Genomic DNA, 18,727 nt, shown 5'->3' with positions numbered 1-18,727 from the left:
GACATGTGTGAGCAATTCAGACAGTGATTGGGTGTGACTGATGGATATTTTAACATCAAGTCTGTCAAACAGGAAGGCAACACAAAAGATTCACGAGACCGATTTACCACAGTATATAAGGCTTCAGCTTGATGGGAAATAATCTTACCTCAGCTGCCCAACCAATTCTTAATTGTGCACTTTGTTTGAAGAGATCAGTCTCAAATATAGTGGTAAATTGGTCCCAGACCTTTCAAAAAATGGTCTCAGTTGGCTGCCCAGGATGCCTGCCGGCGCAGAGGTTGCAAATATACAAACCTTGTTCAAAATACATTGCTAAAGACAGGAATCTTTTCAATAGATGTTCTGATTTGTCGATTTTCTCTTAATGAAGGTCTCAGCCTTTTCAGATTAAAACCTAACAGTTCTAGGCAGTTTAATCTTAGTGATTTGGTCAACATGCCGATTTCTGCACCTCACATACAAATAGCCAATTGAGAAAGAATTTGAAAATGATCACTACCCAATGATAGAAATTACATATTGGTTAATTTAGGGACAGCATTCTCAAAAAACAAACTATGCTGCAAGCTAAATTAAATAGTGTACACGGTCATTTAATATGGTTGCTGCCGGGAAAAAATGCCAAAAGACATGCAACATCAATTAACAGTATCTTACTCATGTTTTCTTCATCATCCACATCCATGGTGAAATACTTTTGTTGCTTTCTAGATTGGCGAAGGGTGCCCCTCTCTAAAACAAGATCAAATAATTAGCTGGTATATGGAGTGTCTATACATACATGACAAAATTATAATTACTTGCATAATTAGCTAAAACTCAATATAAAAAAAAAAAAAAAAAAAAAACACACAAAAATATGATTTCTGGTACCCGACGGAATTCCAGTTTTGAATCTGAAATGATTTTCCTAGGTAACGGCCTTAATATTTTAGCCTCACCACAAGCCTTACTTCATGCCCCAGCCATCATTCATAGCTATGATTATGTTGTAAATATATTAAACAAGCAAACAGAAACGATTGTTTAAATGTACTGTGTGGGAAGACCTGTGGTTTTTGCAGATAAGGCATTATTTAACATTTAATAAGTTAATGTTTGGCAGCATGAAAGAACATTTCAAATTATTATGCTTACAAATCTGTTCTTGCATAAATTGAGCAAGTAGCAATTCTGTTTGAAATATGTACAGCTGACATTTTTCCCCATAATTACCAAACAAGGGAAGTGAGATAAGAAAAAAATTCCTCGCTTTGTATACACGATGAATACATTTATATGATATTAAACTTAACACCTTGCCTGCCTTCACAACAATCCTGACGCAGCATTCTAAAATTTTAAACCAATTAGATCTGCTTACACGTGTTCAGAATAACGTCAAAAAGTACAATCTCTCCCGACAGCTGAACATGACCATCAAGCCTTTCAGCTACTTCTCAAGCCAAGACTGGATTTTAATAAACTAATTTGCACATTTTCAGTATCCATATTGACTACCAAATTCAAGACAGTGCTCCCTGACAATACAATACAGCACAAAGTTACATATACCCCCCTCAGGTCACTATTTTACAAGCCACCTGTTACCCAATTTATTTTTGGTTTTACATCAAAAACCACCAAAATGTTAAGCGGTTACAACTAAAAAATACAACATACAGTGCCAATTATTCTAACCCAACCCAGTTTTTCGAGTGTAGAGTTCTGGACCCTGCATTTCTCCATGCTTACTTTACTCTTTGTTCTACTCTATCGGTAACTCTCTGGGGCATTTTAAATGGGGATGGCCATGATTTGAGCTGTAGATCGATAGATGTGTAGACATACTTGGGTTTTTGCCTTTATTTATTTTCAAAGCTGTGTTTTACTATACTTTTGCTCTGACTAAGCGCATGTACAATTTTGATGCGTTATTTTAAATGAGCCTTATGTCGATTGTGATGAAGGCCCTGCAAAAGTGTCTGTCTGGTAACTTAAAGGGGGTTGTAAACCCTCTTTTACCTGAATGCATCCTATGCATTAAGGTGGAAAAAAAAACAACCATGAGGGTTTACAACCACTTTAAGTTAACAGACACTTTGTAGGGCCCTTCATCACAATCGACATAAGCTCAATTCTGATGCAAATGGAAAATGAAGGTGAAGTTGCCTCATTCCCCCTTACTGCTGCCATAGGAGCGGAGTAAATGTTATTCATCTACTTACTAAAGTTTGTCCCTACTCCAATATGTGCAAGCAACTCCTTCAGGAAAATCCAATCCACTCTGTCAAAAGTTCTCTTCATCAGCAGAAAGCAAAAAGGAACCTTGTGGAAATGAGCCAAGTGGATGTCAAGCACCTTTGTGTGGTCATATTTCGCCTCTTTGTTGGGCATAAAGTTCACTTGATCAGGGTAGAGGACTTCTTGGAGAGTCAAGCATCTGAGCAGTAGAAATGTAGTAAAGGCCTTTAAAAGCGACATTTGGAGAGCGATCGGGTGGTAGTTTAAACATGGGGCCGTCTCTTTTCCTTCTTTCAAGATCACAGGGATGTGTTCCCGTAGCGTGTCAGTTGGTAACACTTGACCACCCAAAATCAAACTAAAAACCTTCACAACCCTGATCTAGGGAACCTTGAGGACGGAGACTGGAATGAGGCATTGGACACATGCAAAATGGTTTAACCCAAGCACTATGAGCGATCAACGATGTTCAGTTCCTCAGTAGAGGCGCTGGGGGACAGATGATGCTGCATCCACCTAGGTAAGTATAAAGCTGCAAAATGTTATATATATATATATATATATATATATAATATATATATATATATATAATATATTTATAAGGGCCAAAACAACTAATCGATTAATCGACAACTAATCGATTATGAAATTAATCGATTACAATTTTCAGTGGCCTGCGGGAGCCAACCTGCCGCCGTGAAACGACGGTGGCAGGTCGGCAAGTAGTTAATCGTGTCTTTCCTTTGTGGAAAGTCCCCATCGGATCCCTCCCACTCTAATGCCGTGTACACACGATCATGCTTTTTCCCAGCCAAAAGCACATCGGAAATCGAGTAAAATAGAACATGTTCTATATCTAAACTCCGATAGCATGTATCGGAATTCCAATGGAATTTCTCCGATAGAGCATACACACGGTCGGAATTTCCGATGAAAAAAGTCCGGACTTTTTCCATCTGAAACTCAGATTGTGTGTTTGCGGCATTAGGCTTACAGAAGTGACTGTGCCTCAGATGACCGGAATACCCAATATGAACACATTCAGAATATGACACTGACCCTAGCTGTGGGCTAGATCAAGGCTAGCAGTCCAAATGAGGCCACAAGCTGCACTTTAGAGACACTCTGTCGATATGCGATCACCACATCATGGAATATATACAAAGTTTGCAACTGAAATTATAAATTGATGGGCTGCCTGCCAGCTCAAAAATACTTTACTCCAGTTAAAATATATGCACAAACATATATTTAAAGCAAATGAAGATCATATCCCATAATTACTTGGAGAGTCCTTAGAAGCCTTCCTATGGAAACAAAGACAAGTATGATTAACTTGTCGCACTTGGTGTATATGCTGCGAGATATGTTTTGGATGTACAGGAAGCTGCTAAAAGACAAAAAAGGTCTCTTGGGTACTCAATTCTTCAGTGGCTTGTAGTGCCTTCTCATCTTATGCCACGTACACATGATCATTTTTCGGCATGTAGAAAAAAACAATTTTTTCCCCAACTTCCATCATTTAAGTTGCTCCCACTCACAAATTGTTTAGTTTATGCTGTTGCCAGTTTGGTACTGCCTCGTGGGCCAGTCTGCGTGCCAGGGGTGTGTTATCACCCCTGGGCGACAGTTGGCGCTAGAGGGGTTCTGACGGACCTATCTTTCTACAGCAGCCAATCAGAGGGGTTTTCCCTTTTCAGGCATGCTGGCGGGGGGTATATCTGTGGCGACCGCCAAGAGTGGTTCTGTTCTACGCGGGGCCTGAGTCCCAGGTGCGGCATCCACCTTCAGGGTGCGCGCATCCATGGGCCCCGCCATCGAGGCCTGCCTGGCCGGAGCTACGCACCTACCGAAATCTCACCTTGATGCTGAGAGGGACCCCAGCGGCTCGCTGGGTCCCAGATCCTAAGCTGGGAGCTGTACGATGGGAGGTTTTGCTTGGGAGAGACTAGATACAGAGGTTGTCTGCGAGGTCTGGACGTGTCATCGGGGATCTGGTCACCACACCACATGACAGGTACATTTCAGCTGTCTATTGGTGACCCTGAATTAGACTTACTGGGAGGATTCGCTAGTTCTACCATTTAACCATATTTGAATATATGCCAGGCCTGTGCAGAGGCCCGGTTTTCCTCCCAGTGACTATTTGCAAGTGACCTTCTGGCTGCCAGGCTCACGTTAATCACCTGTCCAGGGGCACTTTACCTACTCCGGCGGAAGTGGCGACGTTTGAACTGTCTGTCTATGCGGAGAGCAGGCTTGCTCTCCATGTTCTTGATATCCAAGGCCTGATACTGCAGTTTTTTCTCTTTGCTCATCAACCCTTTTTTCCTATTGTGTGCCATATTGATGTTGGCTATATTGGCCTTGGAATAAAGCATTGGAAACTCACACTTGTCTGAACATTTGCTCCCTATCCACACTCACAAGTTGTACCCCTAGACAAGAGAACTTGGTAACTTAATACGCCAATCTCCAAATTATCCAGCGGCTCCTTCGGGGGTGAGCGCTACAACTACATTTGATTATTTACAGTTAAAAAATGCACTATAAAGCTTCATAAAAGCTTCATAAAACCCTCTCTCCTGCCAGGAGAAAATCAGCGCTAAAAGCTGCATTTTTCAGCGCTAAAAGCTGCATTTTTCAGCGCTAAAAGCTGCATTTTTCAAGCGCGTTTAGCAGGGTCAAGCATTTTTTCTGCTAAAACTCTGTGCATGGACAACTTGGCTAAACATGCTGGAAAGTTTAGAGGCAGGGGGTTTTAAAAAAAAAGCCAGACGCCCCCTAGGTCAGTTGTAAAAATGTCCAGTGTGCATGAGGCCCAAAATAGATTTGTTAACCTACTACCGTACATAACATTTTAAATCCAAACACCCTACAAAAAATCAAAGTTGCATGAAAACTCCAAAGGAAGAGGAGGAAAACAAGAACAGTGGTTTTGAACCGAGTGTACTGTATTCTTTGGGAGAAACTATGTGGGATTGGACTAGATCTCTAAATATTTTTTTATAAGAGAATGCAGATTCTCTATATCATTGAACATGAAATTGATGTGGAGAAATCAACTTGCTGCTTCAGATAATGTGTAAGTAACATTGTAAACAACCATACCTCAAACCTATATTTTGATGAAAACAGACAAAATCTCACTAGTTGTAGCTAGTATTGTGTATTTGGGATTGGCCCTTTATATAACATGAGAATATGAGAAAATACTTATTTTCTTTCAGCTAGGACTTTTCTTAGCAAAAAAAAAAAAAAAATCACTTTAGAAGTGAGTGAGTGAGAGACTTGTAAAGCGCAACACATGCGAACTGAATCGCCTCTGGGCGCTGTATCCATTTCATGGGTAAGGAAACCCCTTGACCTCAGAAGAGATGGGTTTTAATCTTTCTCCTGAAGGCCAAGTGGTCCGACTCCAGTCAGATGGTGGTTGGTAGTGCATTCCACAGGCGAGGTCCCTGGACTGCAAATCTTCGATCTCCTTTGGACTTGTATCTGGCTTTGGGTATCTGGAGTAAGTTTTGATTGGTGGATCGCAGAATGCGATTGGGGTTATGGGCCTTTATTTTTTTGCATAGATATTGGGGGGCGTTGCCTTGAATACACTTATGTATTAGACAGAGTGAAAGTGATTCTGTCTTTTACTGGCAACCAATGAAGGGATCTCAGTGAAGGTGAGATTGATTCCCATGGTTTTTTTCCAGTCACTAGTCGAGCGGCCATATTTTGAAAGACTTGCAGACAAGTGATTTGGTGTTTGGGGAGTCCTAGATAGAGGGCATTTGTGTAGTAGAGTCTGGAATTGATGATTGTTCCCACCACGACTGCAATGTCCTCTTTCGGGATAAAGGGCGTGAGTCAGCGTAGTAGGCGCAGCAGATGGTCATACTGATAACTAAAAAACACTAGTGGGGATGGTGAAGATTTTGACAGTCCAGCAAAATATATGTGGGGACATACTGGACAACCTGTTGGTGGACTAATAATTAAAGTCCAAGAGCCTCTAGACCAATTGTGTTGAAGTGGAGTTCCACCCGTTTTTTTTTTTTTATCACTAAAAATCCTAAAATAAAAATGTATACTCACCTGAAAGGGCGGTTGCTATGCGAAAGTAGCTCTTCTGCCTCCCATTCACAAAGTGCCGTGCGAGTCGCGCATGCACAGTAGGAAACGGGCAGTGAAGCCGTAAGGCTTCACTACCTGTTTCCCTTAGTAAGGATGGAGGCGCCAGGACCGAGCCGTCGGGGGACCAACATCGCAGGCGACTGGACAGGTAAGTGGCCTTAATAAAAGTCAGCAGCTACACTGTTAGTAGCTGCTGACTTACAAAAAAAAATTCGCGGGTGGAATCCCGATTAAATTGATCTTCCCAAAAAAACAAAAATCTATACAACTAGCTACTTATTTTAACTAATAAAACACAAGATAAAATTCCTACCTCCAGCCATTGCTTTCGTGGTGATGCCTAGGGAGGGAAAAGAAAAAAAAATCAGCACGTTAGTTGGTATAGACTGGGTTACACGTTTAACATCACATTTGAAAACTGACAATGTGGCATCACAAAGCTTTTCGTTTGGCAAACATTACATATGGTTTCGGTTTCTAGTCTTAATTAATTATGTAAGCAGACCAGCAGCATACCTTTCACTTGACAAAAACTCAAACTAAAAAACAAAATGGATGTGGGTTGTCAGGTTTTTGGGCACATTGGTAGGAGTTTACTCCTGCCCTAACATGCCATCTTCCTAAACACTAAGGAATGTGAATATGCAAACTACCATTTATGTTGGGAAGAGAAACTACATTACTAAATTATCTGTACACTGTGATTTGATGGACCCATCCTTAGTAGGTTGGTTCAGTCAAACAAACATCTAATAAGTAAACTAGACCACATCTAATACGTTTCTATGGTAGCACTATGGAATTTCAGATGGTAACTGTTATACAGTTTCTAAAGTCCGGTCCGGCCCGGACCTTCTCCCTCTAGGGTCTACGACCGGCACAGTCCGTTCCTCTACTTCTGCGTCTGTCACCATAAAAAAAAAAGGCTTTCTATGGGGGGCCGGCATGCGGGCGAAGTCCTGAGCCATTCTGTGTGCATCTATTGACACTGATAAGGTAGCGACACTGCTGTTCTTGGGCACAGCACTGGATCGAGATCGGGCTCAGGTAAGTACTTAGGGCAAGGATCCTCACACTACGGCCCTCCAGCTGTTGCGGAATTGGCTTTCCCAATAACGGCACTAAAGAAAAACAAAATTGAACCTGCATGTAGGAAAACCTTTCTATTGTTCCCATTTAAGATGGGAGGTGCCAACACCAATCTCCTCCATCCCCTCCACAAAAAAATACACTAGGCCTTTAAGGTTTCTCAGAAGGGCAAGGTGAAAGTGATGTCTGAAGGTTAGAGGATCGGTCATGCATGTCTGATTTCCCTTGGAAGTCTACAGGAATCCCAACACTTTTGTATGGATTTAAAAAAAAATATTTTAGTGACTGAAGGGTATGGATTTCACTGCCAATTGTATGAAAAACGCCCACAAAGCATAAAACAGTCTTCGAACAATTAAATAAAATAAAAAATTCTGCCATTAGAGAAAGGCCAAAAAAAAAAAAAAAAAGGAGACAGACAATGAAATGATGATAACCACTTAAGGAGAACTTCAAACAATATAAAAAGGGTAAGCATTTTCTGTGTGAGCGGAAGACTTGATTAACAGCCATTTGATATCATGTTAAAATGCAGATGAGAATAATAGCAGTGGCTGATATCACGCCTGGCTAAACTTTGCTGTAATGAATACATTTTTTCAAGACTCATTTTCCAATGTGGAATAAAATGGCAGTGTTCAAGGCTACCTTACCCTGCAAAATTTAAATGATTCATTGTACGAATCTTACAAGATCTATGGCTACAGACAGTATTACAGGGACACCGGTCAAGTTCTATGGGCTCCCAGGGCCGTTTAAAGGCAAGAAGGAAACCTACTGAACCTGAGACGGAAAACCAAGGGGACTTATTTCCCCGGTGCAGAGAAGTTTTAATCACATGACAAGATGAAGGCTTTGGTTTAAACTTTAAACAACTTTTCAAATCCAGTGTCATTTTATGGGCACAAACGGCACACATACAAATTATTGGCAACCTGAAATTTTATGTTCCACCAAGATGGCTCCTTCAAATGTCAATTCTCATGTGCACTTGTCAGATGAACGAATATTTCTTTAATTGTAACATCAGTAACTGATTTTACAAACTTTCAACATTAAACTGCAACTCTATGGCATCCCTTTTGCCAATGACACTTAGCCAAACCATTATATATCTAAAGCTTGTGCCAAAAGAAAATCATTGCGTTTAAAAGTATTAAAACATTATGTTTTTTCAGAAAGTACATAATGTACTTCAAAAATCAGTGCCATAACTTATTTGCATACTTTAAAAACCAAAGCAGGTGTACATTGGTGCAATTCTGCATGTGGTCAAATATAAAGGAATTGGTAAACTATACTGGAAATATTACTAAAGATAGCTCAGTTATTGAAAGAGAGCTAGAGAAAGTAAAAGTTAGACAACTACTAATTGTGTTCATTGCGTATGTTAACAGGGCCAGTTTAAAAGAATTCTTCGGCTGGAGGAAATAGTGGGGCACCATCTTCACTGTAATGTGCAAAGGCTCATTTTGTCTGGGGCAGGGGTGTCAAACTCAATTTCTTTGTGGGCCGCATCAGCCTTATGATTGCCCTTAAAAGGGCCGGTTGCATCTGTAAGATTAGATGTCCAGCGTATCCCCTCCCCTCACATTAGATGTCAAGAGCCCCCCCACCATCAGAAGTTGAGTCCCTCGCTCTCCCTTACATCACAGTGCACCCACTTTCCTTATGCTGCTGCTGGGAAGAAGCTGGATGCATTGCTTAAAAGCAGAAAAGGTCTGCAGGGCAGGAGCTCTCCTGCAGCTGCAGGAGAGGTGTGAGGGCCACATGAAATGGCCTGGAGGGCCTTGTGTTCGACACCTATGGTAGAGGATAAGGTAAATTCCCAACCTTATTTCATTGGCAGCTGGCACTCTCCTTCGCATTGAGGATGTGGGTGGGCCTTCGCCATCCTCATGCACAAGGCAGGACTGCTGGTCCTGCATGGTTAGGGGGCTGCATAATGGACAGGACAGAGAAGCAGCTTTATCTGGTACTTTATCGGGTATTTCATTGTACTATTCATCCCTTAAGCCTAGTACATAAGAGACTAATGTAGGGCAGCATCGGCCAGTTCAATAAAAAAAAAAAAACGACATTCAAACCTTTTGTGCGGCAGCTGGTCCAGCTTTTGCTTGAGGGTCATGACCAAAAAAGGTCTACTGACCCTCTCCCAATCAACGTTCTCAGCCAATGGCTGAGAGCGCTGACCGGGGTGATCTGGCGGGGGGCCGTCCACCTGTCAACACAATTGCACAGCAGAGGAGATTGATGTACCAACATCAGAGTGTTAGTACAGTTGTTCTGACTGGATTGAACTAAAAAACTAGTGGTGTACAAGGCTTTAGACAGGTAGCCACTGCAAAAGCAAGTTTCTCCAGAACAGAGTTCAGCTTCAAGTAATCCTGCTGTGCAGCTTACCTGTGATTAGGGAACAGAGGTCAGAACCAGGGTCACTGACCCACACTACTGAGTAAAATGGGAGGCACAGCTTTACTTCTTCCCCTGAGGACACACAATACCTAAAGCAGAGTGTCCTGCTCCTCACTTCACTGAGGAGACTTTTACTTTCACTTTCTATTTCTCCCTCTATGCCTCAGCTTGCAGCACACATAGAATCACCATGTCTTATTTTCGGGGTATGGCGTATATCGAGCAAATACTTAGAAATCCTGCTATGGCTTATTTTATGAGTAGGTCTTATTTTCGGGGGAAACACGGTATGTGTCTCTGAGTGTGGGACGATACTGAAGTACCCGCTGCATGCAGATAACCACCTGTTTGAAGGAGACCTTAGGATGCCGAATCTTGAAGTGGTCACACACACACACACACACACACACACACACACACACACACACACAATAGTTGAGCTTGCTCAATTCAAAATAGAGATGCATGCTGTGGCTTAGTAATTCTTGATACTCTTGCTTACAATAGGTAACGGTGATAAAGCTACCTGTAACCCTTGGATATAATAACTGCACAGGTGCAACATTTTGTAGAACGATGTACATCCACCCTCTATCAGTGCATGAGAGAGAGGGAGACCTGTTAGGCCTCTTGCACCCTGCAGCTTGAAACAAGCTCAGTACAGCTTATTTTTTTTACTGAGCTAAAATACAGCCAACAAATTGTAATGTGCCTTTGCACACAGGCATGTTAACAAGAGCGGTGCATTCTTCAGAAAAAAAGAAAAAAAAATCTGCATTTTTGGTCAGTAATTTACACCACATGTGCGCAAATGTCCATTTACATATTGGGCAGAACAAAAACGCGACAATACATTTTCGTTGTGCGCAAATTTGAGCTAAAATTGCTCCTATTCACCAATTGATATTTGGAGAATAGTAAGGAATTGATAGAAATAAATAAAAGGAGATTACTTCATTTTTACACAGGTACTGAAAATAGGTGAAAATAGGTGCCAAAAAAGAAGGAGGGATTTGCACTTTGGACATGTTTTTTTTTTTTTTAAGATTTGATCAACTGTATTGCAATGATTTCAGCAGCTACAAGGTGGCTCCATGTACACTAGCAGCTCCTAAACTTGAGGAGCTTTTGGCATTTTTTACTCCACTCCATAAAAGCCTGTGTGTTCATATGTGTGTGCACACACACACACACACACACACACACACTATCTCACAAAAGTGAGTACACCCCTCACATCTTTTCATGTGACAACACTGAAGAAATTAAACTTTGCTACAAAGTAAAGTCGTGGGTGTACAGCTTGTATAACAGTGTACATTTGCTGTCCCTTTAAAATAGCACTCATTAATATCTAAACTGCTGGCAACAAAGGGGAGTACACACCTAAGTGAAAATGTCCATATTAACCATTTTCCCTCCCCAGAGGGTCATGCAAATCATTAGTGTTACAAGGTCTCAGGTGAGTGGGGTGCAGGTGTGTTAAAATTTAGCGTTCTAACTCTCACACTGGTCACTGGAAGCTCAACAGGGCACCTCATGGCAAAGACCTCGAGAGAGAGAGAAAAAAAAAAAAAAAAAAAGAATTGTTCCTCTATATAAAGATGACCTAGGCTAGGAGGAGGATTGCCAAGACCCTGAAACTGAGCTGCAGCATGGTTGCCAAGATCATACAGCGGTTTAACAGGACAGATTCCACTCAGAACAGGCCTCACCATGGTCGATTAAAGAAGTAGAGTGCAAGTTGTCTTTGGGAAATAGACGTATGAGTGCTGCCAGCATTGCATCAGAGGTTGAAAGGGGGGGGTCAGCCTGTCAGTGCTCAGACCATACGCCCCACACTGCATCACATTTGTCCGAATGGCTGTCATCCCAGAAGAAAGCCTCTTTTAAAGATGCACAAAAAAGCCTGCAGCTTGTTAAGGACAAGCAGACTAAGAACATGGATCAATGGAACCATGTCCTGTGGTCTAATGAGACCAAGATAAATGTATTTGGTTCAGATGGTGTCAAACGTGTGTGGTGGCAACCAGGTACAAAGACAAGTATGTCTTGCCTACAGTCAAGCATGGTGGTGGGAATGTCATGTTCTGGGGCTGCAGGCACTGAGGAGCTACAGTTCATTGACAGAACCATGAAGAGCATGATCCTCTTGCTTCAGAGACTGGGCCACAGGGCAGTATTCCAACACGATTACAACCCCAAACACACCTCCAAGGTGACCACTGTCTTGCTAAAGAAGCCAAGGGTAAAAGGTGATGGACTGGCCAAGCATGTCTCCAGACCTAAACCCTATTGAGCATCTTCAAAACGGAAGGTGAAGGAGTGCAAGGTCTAACATCCACCAGCTCCGTGATGAGTGGAAGACGACTCCAGTGGCAACCTGTGAAGCTCTGGTGAACTCCATGGCTAAGAGGGTTAAGGCAGTGCTGGAAAATAATGGTGGCCACACAATACACTTTGGGCCCAATTTGGACATTTTCACTTTGGGGTGTACTCCTTTTGTTGCCATCGGTTTAGGTATTAATGGCTGTATGTTGAGTTATTTTGAGGGGACAGCAAATTTACACTGTTATACAAGCTGTACACGCACTACTTTACATTGTAGCAGTGTCGTTTCTTGTGTTAGTGTTGTCACCAGAAAAGATTGAATAAAATATTTACAGAAATGTGAGGGGTGTACTCACTTTTGTGAGATACTGTAGGCTTTTAGGATCATTTAGGAGCTGCCATGTTCAGGGGAGCTTCAACCTCCGCTAACCTCCCTCTCCTGAACGTGGAAGAATCACGTTCAGGATAGGAACGTTTTTGACCGCTGGCCGCAAAATGCACAAAATCACAACGCGATCTCGCTGCATTTTGGGTCTTTCCACGGCCGGTGGTCAAAGTAGTTCAAGTGTACATGAAGCCGAGGAGTTCTATTCTAGACCTAAGTTTTTACCAGTATTTATAACTGTAATATAATAGGTTCCCAGGAGAAGCAAACCTCTGAGATATTATAAGATTCCAGTAACAAAGAATCTAGTGCTGTCTGACTGCACAAAGGGCTTGATTAACTAAATGCAAATAGAATGTTTACTTTGCAAGGGATGTATGGTAAAAGTTCACCTTATCCAATCAGCTATATGGAAAATAAAATGCAGTATTTTTCCTTGCTCATGATTAGATGGAAGCAAGCAGAGATTCACATCATTCACCATGATGGTTCCCTTGCAAAGTGAACAGTCATCATACTTTTAGTAAAGCAGCTCCATAGGGTATGACAGGAAAAGGGGCAATTTTACCCCCTTTTCCTCATGGGAGAGCGACGGGGGACAGTAATTTTCTCCTGGGAAGAGGGGGGGGGGTTTGTTTCTTCCCCCCTTCCTCCTGTGTAGAAAATGGCTAGTAGCCCTTGGGTGACCTTTCCTGGGCCTGAATAGTTTGCCCGGGAAAGGTCAGTTCAAATTTAGTAATTTGTCCCCCAGGTGACCTCTCTGAGGGAATTTGGCGGGCCTTTTTGAACTTTGGGTGACCCTTCCTGGGCTTCTGGACAGAAAGACCGGGAAGAGTCAGTTTAAACTAGTCAGAACCAGTGGGTTTTAGCCCGTTCTGGGCTATATAAAAGCGGGTTCCGTCCAGCCTAGGCTCATTCGCCTCAGAAGACTTGAAGCTGTGGTGTTCTTCCCCCTCCCACCCTCCCCTTATTTTCAGAGATACCTTGTCGCGGTTATTTGTATGTGGTAGTGTCACCTTTGCAAAAAAAAAAAAAAGTTTAAAAAAATAAATAAAAAAAAAAGCAAAGGGGGACTAGCTATGCTCATATTTTATTACATTATGAAAGTTATCTGTTATGAAGTTGGGTAATTGTATTGGCAGCCTGAGCCATAGTGGCTAGGTTAGCTTTAAGGCCCCTTTCAGACGGACGGATAGAATGGTGCTTTTAGCTGCGGATTTTCTATTTTTCTACCGCAGCTAAAAGCACACAATGTTTTCCTATGGCCCCATTCACACACATCGTTTGCGCGCGATTACGTTACATGCGGTTTGGTGCGAATAGAAAAAATAGAATTTAATGCGTCCAGGTGCGATGTAGCGCAGCTATATGCACATAACCGCAGGTAACCGCAGTCTTTTTTGTCAACTGCGGATAGCAGCGTTTTAGAATTCAAGGGACCCAAACAAAAACAAAAAAAATAAAAATGGTTGCTATGGAAATGAATACCGCAGCTAAACGCGGCCGCAGTTAAACGCACGTAAACGCATGTAATCGCAATGTGCAAATGCAGCTAATCGCAGTGCCTGGAGCCTTGAATTTCACAAAACATTTGTAGTGCTTTTAACTGCGGCAAAACAGCCGTCCGTCTGAAAGGGGCCTAATGCTTTACATTTATGCTTATTTATTTATATGTTGTTGATAATATTTATCACAATATTTTGAAAACCAATATTAAATAACCGCGTCCTTTAAAATCCAGCAGTGGTCTTTTGTCTCTTATTTATTTATTAAAGTGTTAAGGTCTATTCCCGTCTGCTATCCCATTATTTCTACCGTATGTAGCATAATAAATGCAGCACAGGGACTTAGGCTCCAGTCACCACTGTGTCATGTTTTGTGAGTGGAATCTACGCGATTCTGCCCGCAATTTGGAAACGCTGCAAATCGTGGGACGTCCTTACGATCCCTGCCATTTTGAAAGGAGCCAAATCGCAGCGTGATTGTCGCCCGACAGAGGTGAAATGTGTAAACAGAATCGTAGGACGCCCGAACGACAAGATTTTCTTTAGGGCGCCCCGCAATTCTATTTGCACGTTTTTACCATGATTGGTCGGGCGACAATCGAGACAAAAATGTGGTGCCATTCAAAATAGCGGGGATCGCAAGGCCTTGCCTCGGTTTGCAGAGTTTCTGAATCATGGGCAGAATCGCAGCGATTGCGCACGGAAAACGGAAAGCCATTGTGTAAATGGAGCATACGTGTTAGAACCTTGCAGCACTGTGGTCCTTTGTTAGCATTCCAACCAGGAGACTGAAGTTTGCATGCTCTCAATGTGCTCATGTGGGATTCCTCTGGGTACTCTAGTTTCCTCCCAGACTTCAACAACACGCTAGTAGATTTACTGGTTTGTGTCTAAATTGGTCCTAGTATTGTACGCATGATAAATATGGCTCTTAGATTGTAATTTCATTGATATGACGTACAGTATTGGAAAGTGCTGCATAAAGAAATATTTACATTATTGCAGTAAAAAAAAAATCAATACCCTGAAATGCAAAAGGCAATGGTCTCCCCAATTCTGAAGGCGATAAATGATCAGCATTAGTAATAGCATATACTCAGTGAAGTAACTGCAGTCTATGATCTATATATTAGTTTTAAGTCCAGTTTTATAAACTTGTCTGAGCTGTCCAAAAAAAAAAGGGGGAGTAAAGCTGACGTTACTATGCAGAGCTCAGTGAGGAGAGCTCAAAGCTGATTGGAGAGAATACACACTTCCTTTACACAGCACAAAGGAACAGAGAGGAGGCATCAGCTGGAGCTCCTCCCTCTCACCTTTTATCTCTGGGTGGCAGGAAAACTTGTCAGAAGCGATTCATGCCGATAGAGGAACGTAGCAGCAGACAGAAATCACACTTCTTGCAATTCAGACAAGTATACACTGTAGAGCAGGGATCTGTAATTAGCAGACCTCCGCCCCCCCTACAGTTAGAAACACATATGAGGTCACACTTAAACCCTACAGCACCCCCTAGTGGTTAACTGCTAAAATGCAATTGTCATTTTCACAGTAATCAATGCATTTTTATAGCACTTTTTGCTGTAAAGATGACAATGGTCCCAAAAATGTGTCAAAATGTGTCCGCCATGTCACAGTCACGAAAAAATGTTTTTTTTTTAAAAATGCCATAAAAACTATCCCCTATTTTGTAAACGCTATAAATTTTGCGCAAACCAATCGTTAAATGCTTATTTCGATTTTTTTTTTACCAATAATAGGTAGAATACGTATCGGCCTAAACCGATATATCTTTTTTGGGGATATTTATTATAGCAAAAAGTAAAATATTGCATTTTTTTCAAAATTGTCGCTCTATTTTTGTTTATAGCGCAAAAAATAAAAAAAACTGCAGAGGTGATCAAATACCACCAAAAGAAAGCTCTATTTGTGTGAAAAAAAGGACGCAAATTTTGTTTGGAAACCACGCCGCACGACCGCGCAATTGTCAGTTAAAGCGACGCAGTGCTGAATTGCAAAAAGGGGCAAGGTCCTGAACCTGCATATTGGTCCGGGTCTTAAGTGGTTAAAAAGGAGAAGTTCACCTTTCATAACAGGTTACAACCATTTTCTGGGCGTAACAAGGTATGAATGCACCAGCCTCTGCGCCCCCTACGATCCCCGCTGTGACAGAAGACCAGGCATCTTCTTCCCGTCTACTGCCACAATTCAAACCGTGTCACTCATTCACAGTCCACCGTGTCACTCATTCACTGTCCTCTGAACAGAAAACTACAAGGTCCAGCAGCCCAAGCAGCTGACGGCTTGTAGTTTTCAATGAACTACCACTGCGCGATTTGTGCTGTGGTAGTTCATTGAGTCTTCCTGTCAGAAAGTATCCGCTTCCTCATGTGAGGTACGTGCAAGCCTATACAATGACAGATCTACAGGAGACCTGCTGATCGCTGGTGCATGCTTTAAACAGGCTCCCAAAACAAAAAATATTTACCTGCAAAACAAAAAAAGTGCATTTATTATTTTTTTGTCAAAAGGTGAACTTCTTCCTTTAACCACTTCAATACCCGCCCATTGTCATTTGACGTCCACAGATGGGCTCTCCCATCCTGGGTGGACGTCAAATGACGTCCTGGGCTTTGCGGGTGGATATCTGAATGATGCCTGCACCTAGAGGCATCATCCAGATATCCTTTTGTTCTGCCAGCGATCCTGCGCACCATAAGAACGATCATAGCGGCAATTCCGCCGCTAGATCGTTCTTACAGGCGGCGGGAGGGGACATCGACCCCCTCCCGCCACCATCCGGTGCTTCTCCGGGCTCTCCCGTGCCATCGGGGGCCCGGAGAAAGAATCGTCCGGCGCTCGCAGGAAGCATAGAGATGACTAGTGACCAGATGGTCACCAGTCATCTCTATGACCGTCGGAGGACCTGGGCGCGATGTTATTACGTCACGCCCGGGTCCCGTAAGTAAACAAAGCCGCGATTACGGCTGCTAAGCAACTGTATTCATGAGATCGGTGAATTTTTTTTCACCGATCTAATGATTTCCAGCCTGGAGGAGAGATGCAGGGTCTTATTGACCCCGCATCTCTCCATAAAGAGGACCTGTCACACACATTCCTATTACAAGGGATGTTTACATTCCTTGTAATAGGAATAAAAGTAAAAAAAGTAAAAAAAATAAAAAAAATTAGAAAAGTGTTAAAAAAGAAAAAAATAAGTAAAAAAATAAGTAAAAAAATAAATAAAAGAATAAAAAATAAAATTAAAACGCCCCTGTCCCCGGTAGCTCGCGCGCAGTAGCGAACGCACACGTAAGTCCCGCCGACATATGTGAACGCCGTTTAAACCACATATGTGAGGTATCGCCGCGTGCGTTAGAGTGCCAGCAACAAATCTAGAACTAGATCTCCTCTGTAAATCTAAACTGGTAACCTGTAAAAAAAAAAATTAAAGCGTTGCCTATGGAGATTTTTAAGTACCAAAGTTTGGCGCCATTCCATGACTATGCGCAATTTTAAAGCGTGACATGTTGGGTATCTATTTACTCGGTGTAACATAATCTTTCACATTATACAAAAAAATTGGGCTAACTTTACTGTTTTGTTGTTTTTTTAATTCATGTAACAATTTTTTTCCAAAAAAGGGGCGTTTGAAAAATTATTGCACGAATACCGTGCAAGATAAAACGTTGCAATGACCGTCGTTTTATTCCCTAGGGTGTCTGCTAAAAAAACATATATAATATTTGGGGGTTCTGCGTAATTTTCTAGCAAAAGAATGATGATTTTTACATGTAGGAGAGAAGTGCCAGAATAGGCCCGGTAATGAGGTGTGTATAAAAGCCCTGTATTGAAGTGGTTAAGGGCGATTCCCTACATCTCAATATCAGACTCAGAGGGTAACTCACTTATTGATTTCCCATAGAATATGGAGAACTATTCACTTTATCAAGCAGGTCTTGAGGATAGTTCCCGTTTTACTACTGAAAATTTCATACATGATAACTTTCGTTGTCCTAAGTTAGTCAAATATTGTAAAGAGATTGTTCACCATAACGCTATTTAAGAGAATTGTTGAACTTACCCAAGCACGTTCTCGATACAGTACTGTTGAACTTTTTTTTCAACAAATCTAGTTGAAGAAATGTATCTGAAAAATGTAGATATGGAGGCACTGCATTGGCATCAAGTCAGTAAATGTTGCTTCGCCCTCTGAAAGGCAAGCTGAAATTTCCGATGAGTGCAAACACATTGTGGTGCAGGTAAAGTGTTACAAAACCCTGGACCCTGCATTCACTATATCTGGTTCCCCACAGTACACAACATGGAAATGCAATTTTAGTGAATATAAAACTGCTAAATTCCTTTTCCTCATCAGCAGTATATAGTAGACTTCCATCAGTGGTTAAAGCTTGTAGAAGGTTTTCAATTACATTCTGACTGTCCTATAAGGATTCAGGACCCCTGACCTTCTGTCTGGACAGTGCCGATTAGCACAGAGCCAAATCACATGCACCCTCCCAAGAAAAAAAAAAAAAAGCCTCTGCAAGCAATACACACCAAACTGAGCATGTGCAGAAAGACTCAAGGAGAAGACCGCATCAAACAGCCATTTTACACAATGCGGAGGATTAACCCTCAAGTTCCACAG

General features: G+C 41.9%; 1 protein-coding gene across 1 annotated transcript in view; it reads right to left on the bottom strand.

Annotated features, from left to right (window-relative positions):
- The window catches only part of ADARB1 (adenosine deaminase RNA specific B1), a 159,448-nt gene that overhangs the window by 34,714 nt on the left and 106,007 nt on the right, over nucleotides 1-18,727 (bottom strand). The window contains exons 3-4 of the mRNA XM_040357421.1: nucleotides 6,668-6,694; nucleotides 661-735 (exon numbers count right to left, since the gene is read on the bottom strand). Coding sequence (XP_040213355.1) covers nucleotides 661-735; nucleotides 6,668-6,677 — 85 coding nt within the window. The 5' untranslated portion in view covers nucleotides 6,678-6,694. The remainder of the gene's footprint in view (nucleotides 1-660; nucleotides 736-6,667; nucleotides 6,695-18,727) is intronic.

Source organism: Rana temporaria, chromosome 6 (assembly GCF_905171775.1).
Source record: "Rana temporaria chromosome 6, aRanTem1.1, whole genome shotgun sequence".
Classification (NCBI taxonomy): domain Eukaryota; kingdom Metazoa; phylum Chordata; class Amphibia; order Anura; family Ranidae; genus Rana; species Rana temporaria.
The sequence above is the reverse complement of the archived record's forward strand: the minus strand, read 5'-3'. Positions and strand labels throughout refer to the sequence as shown.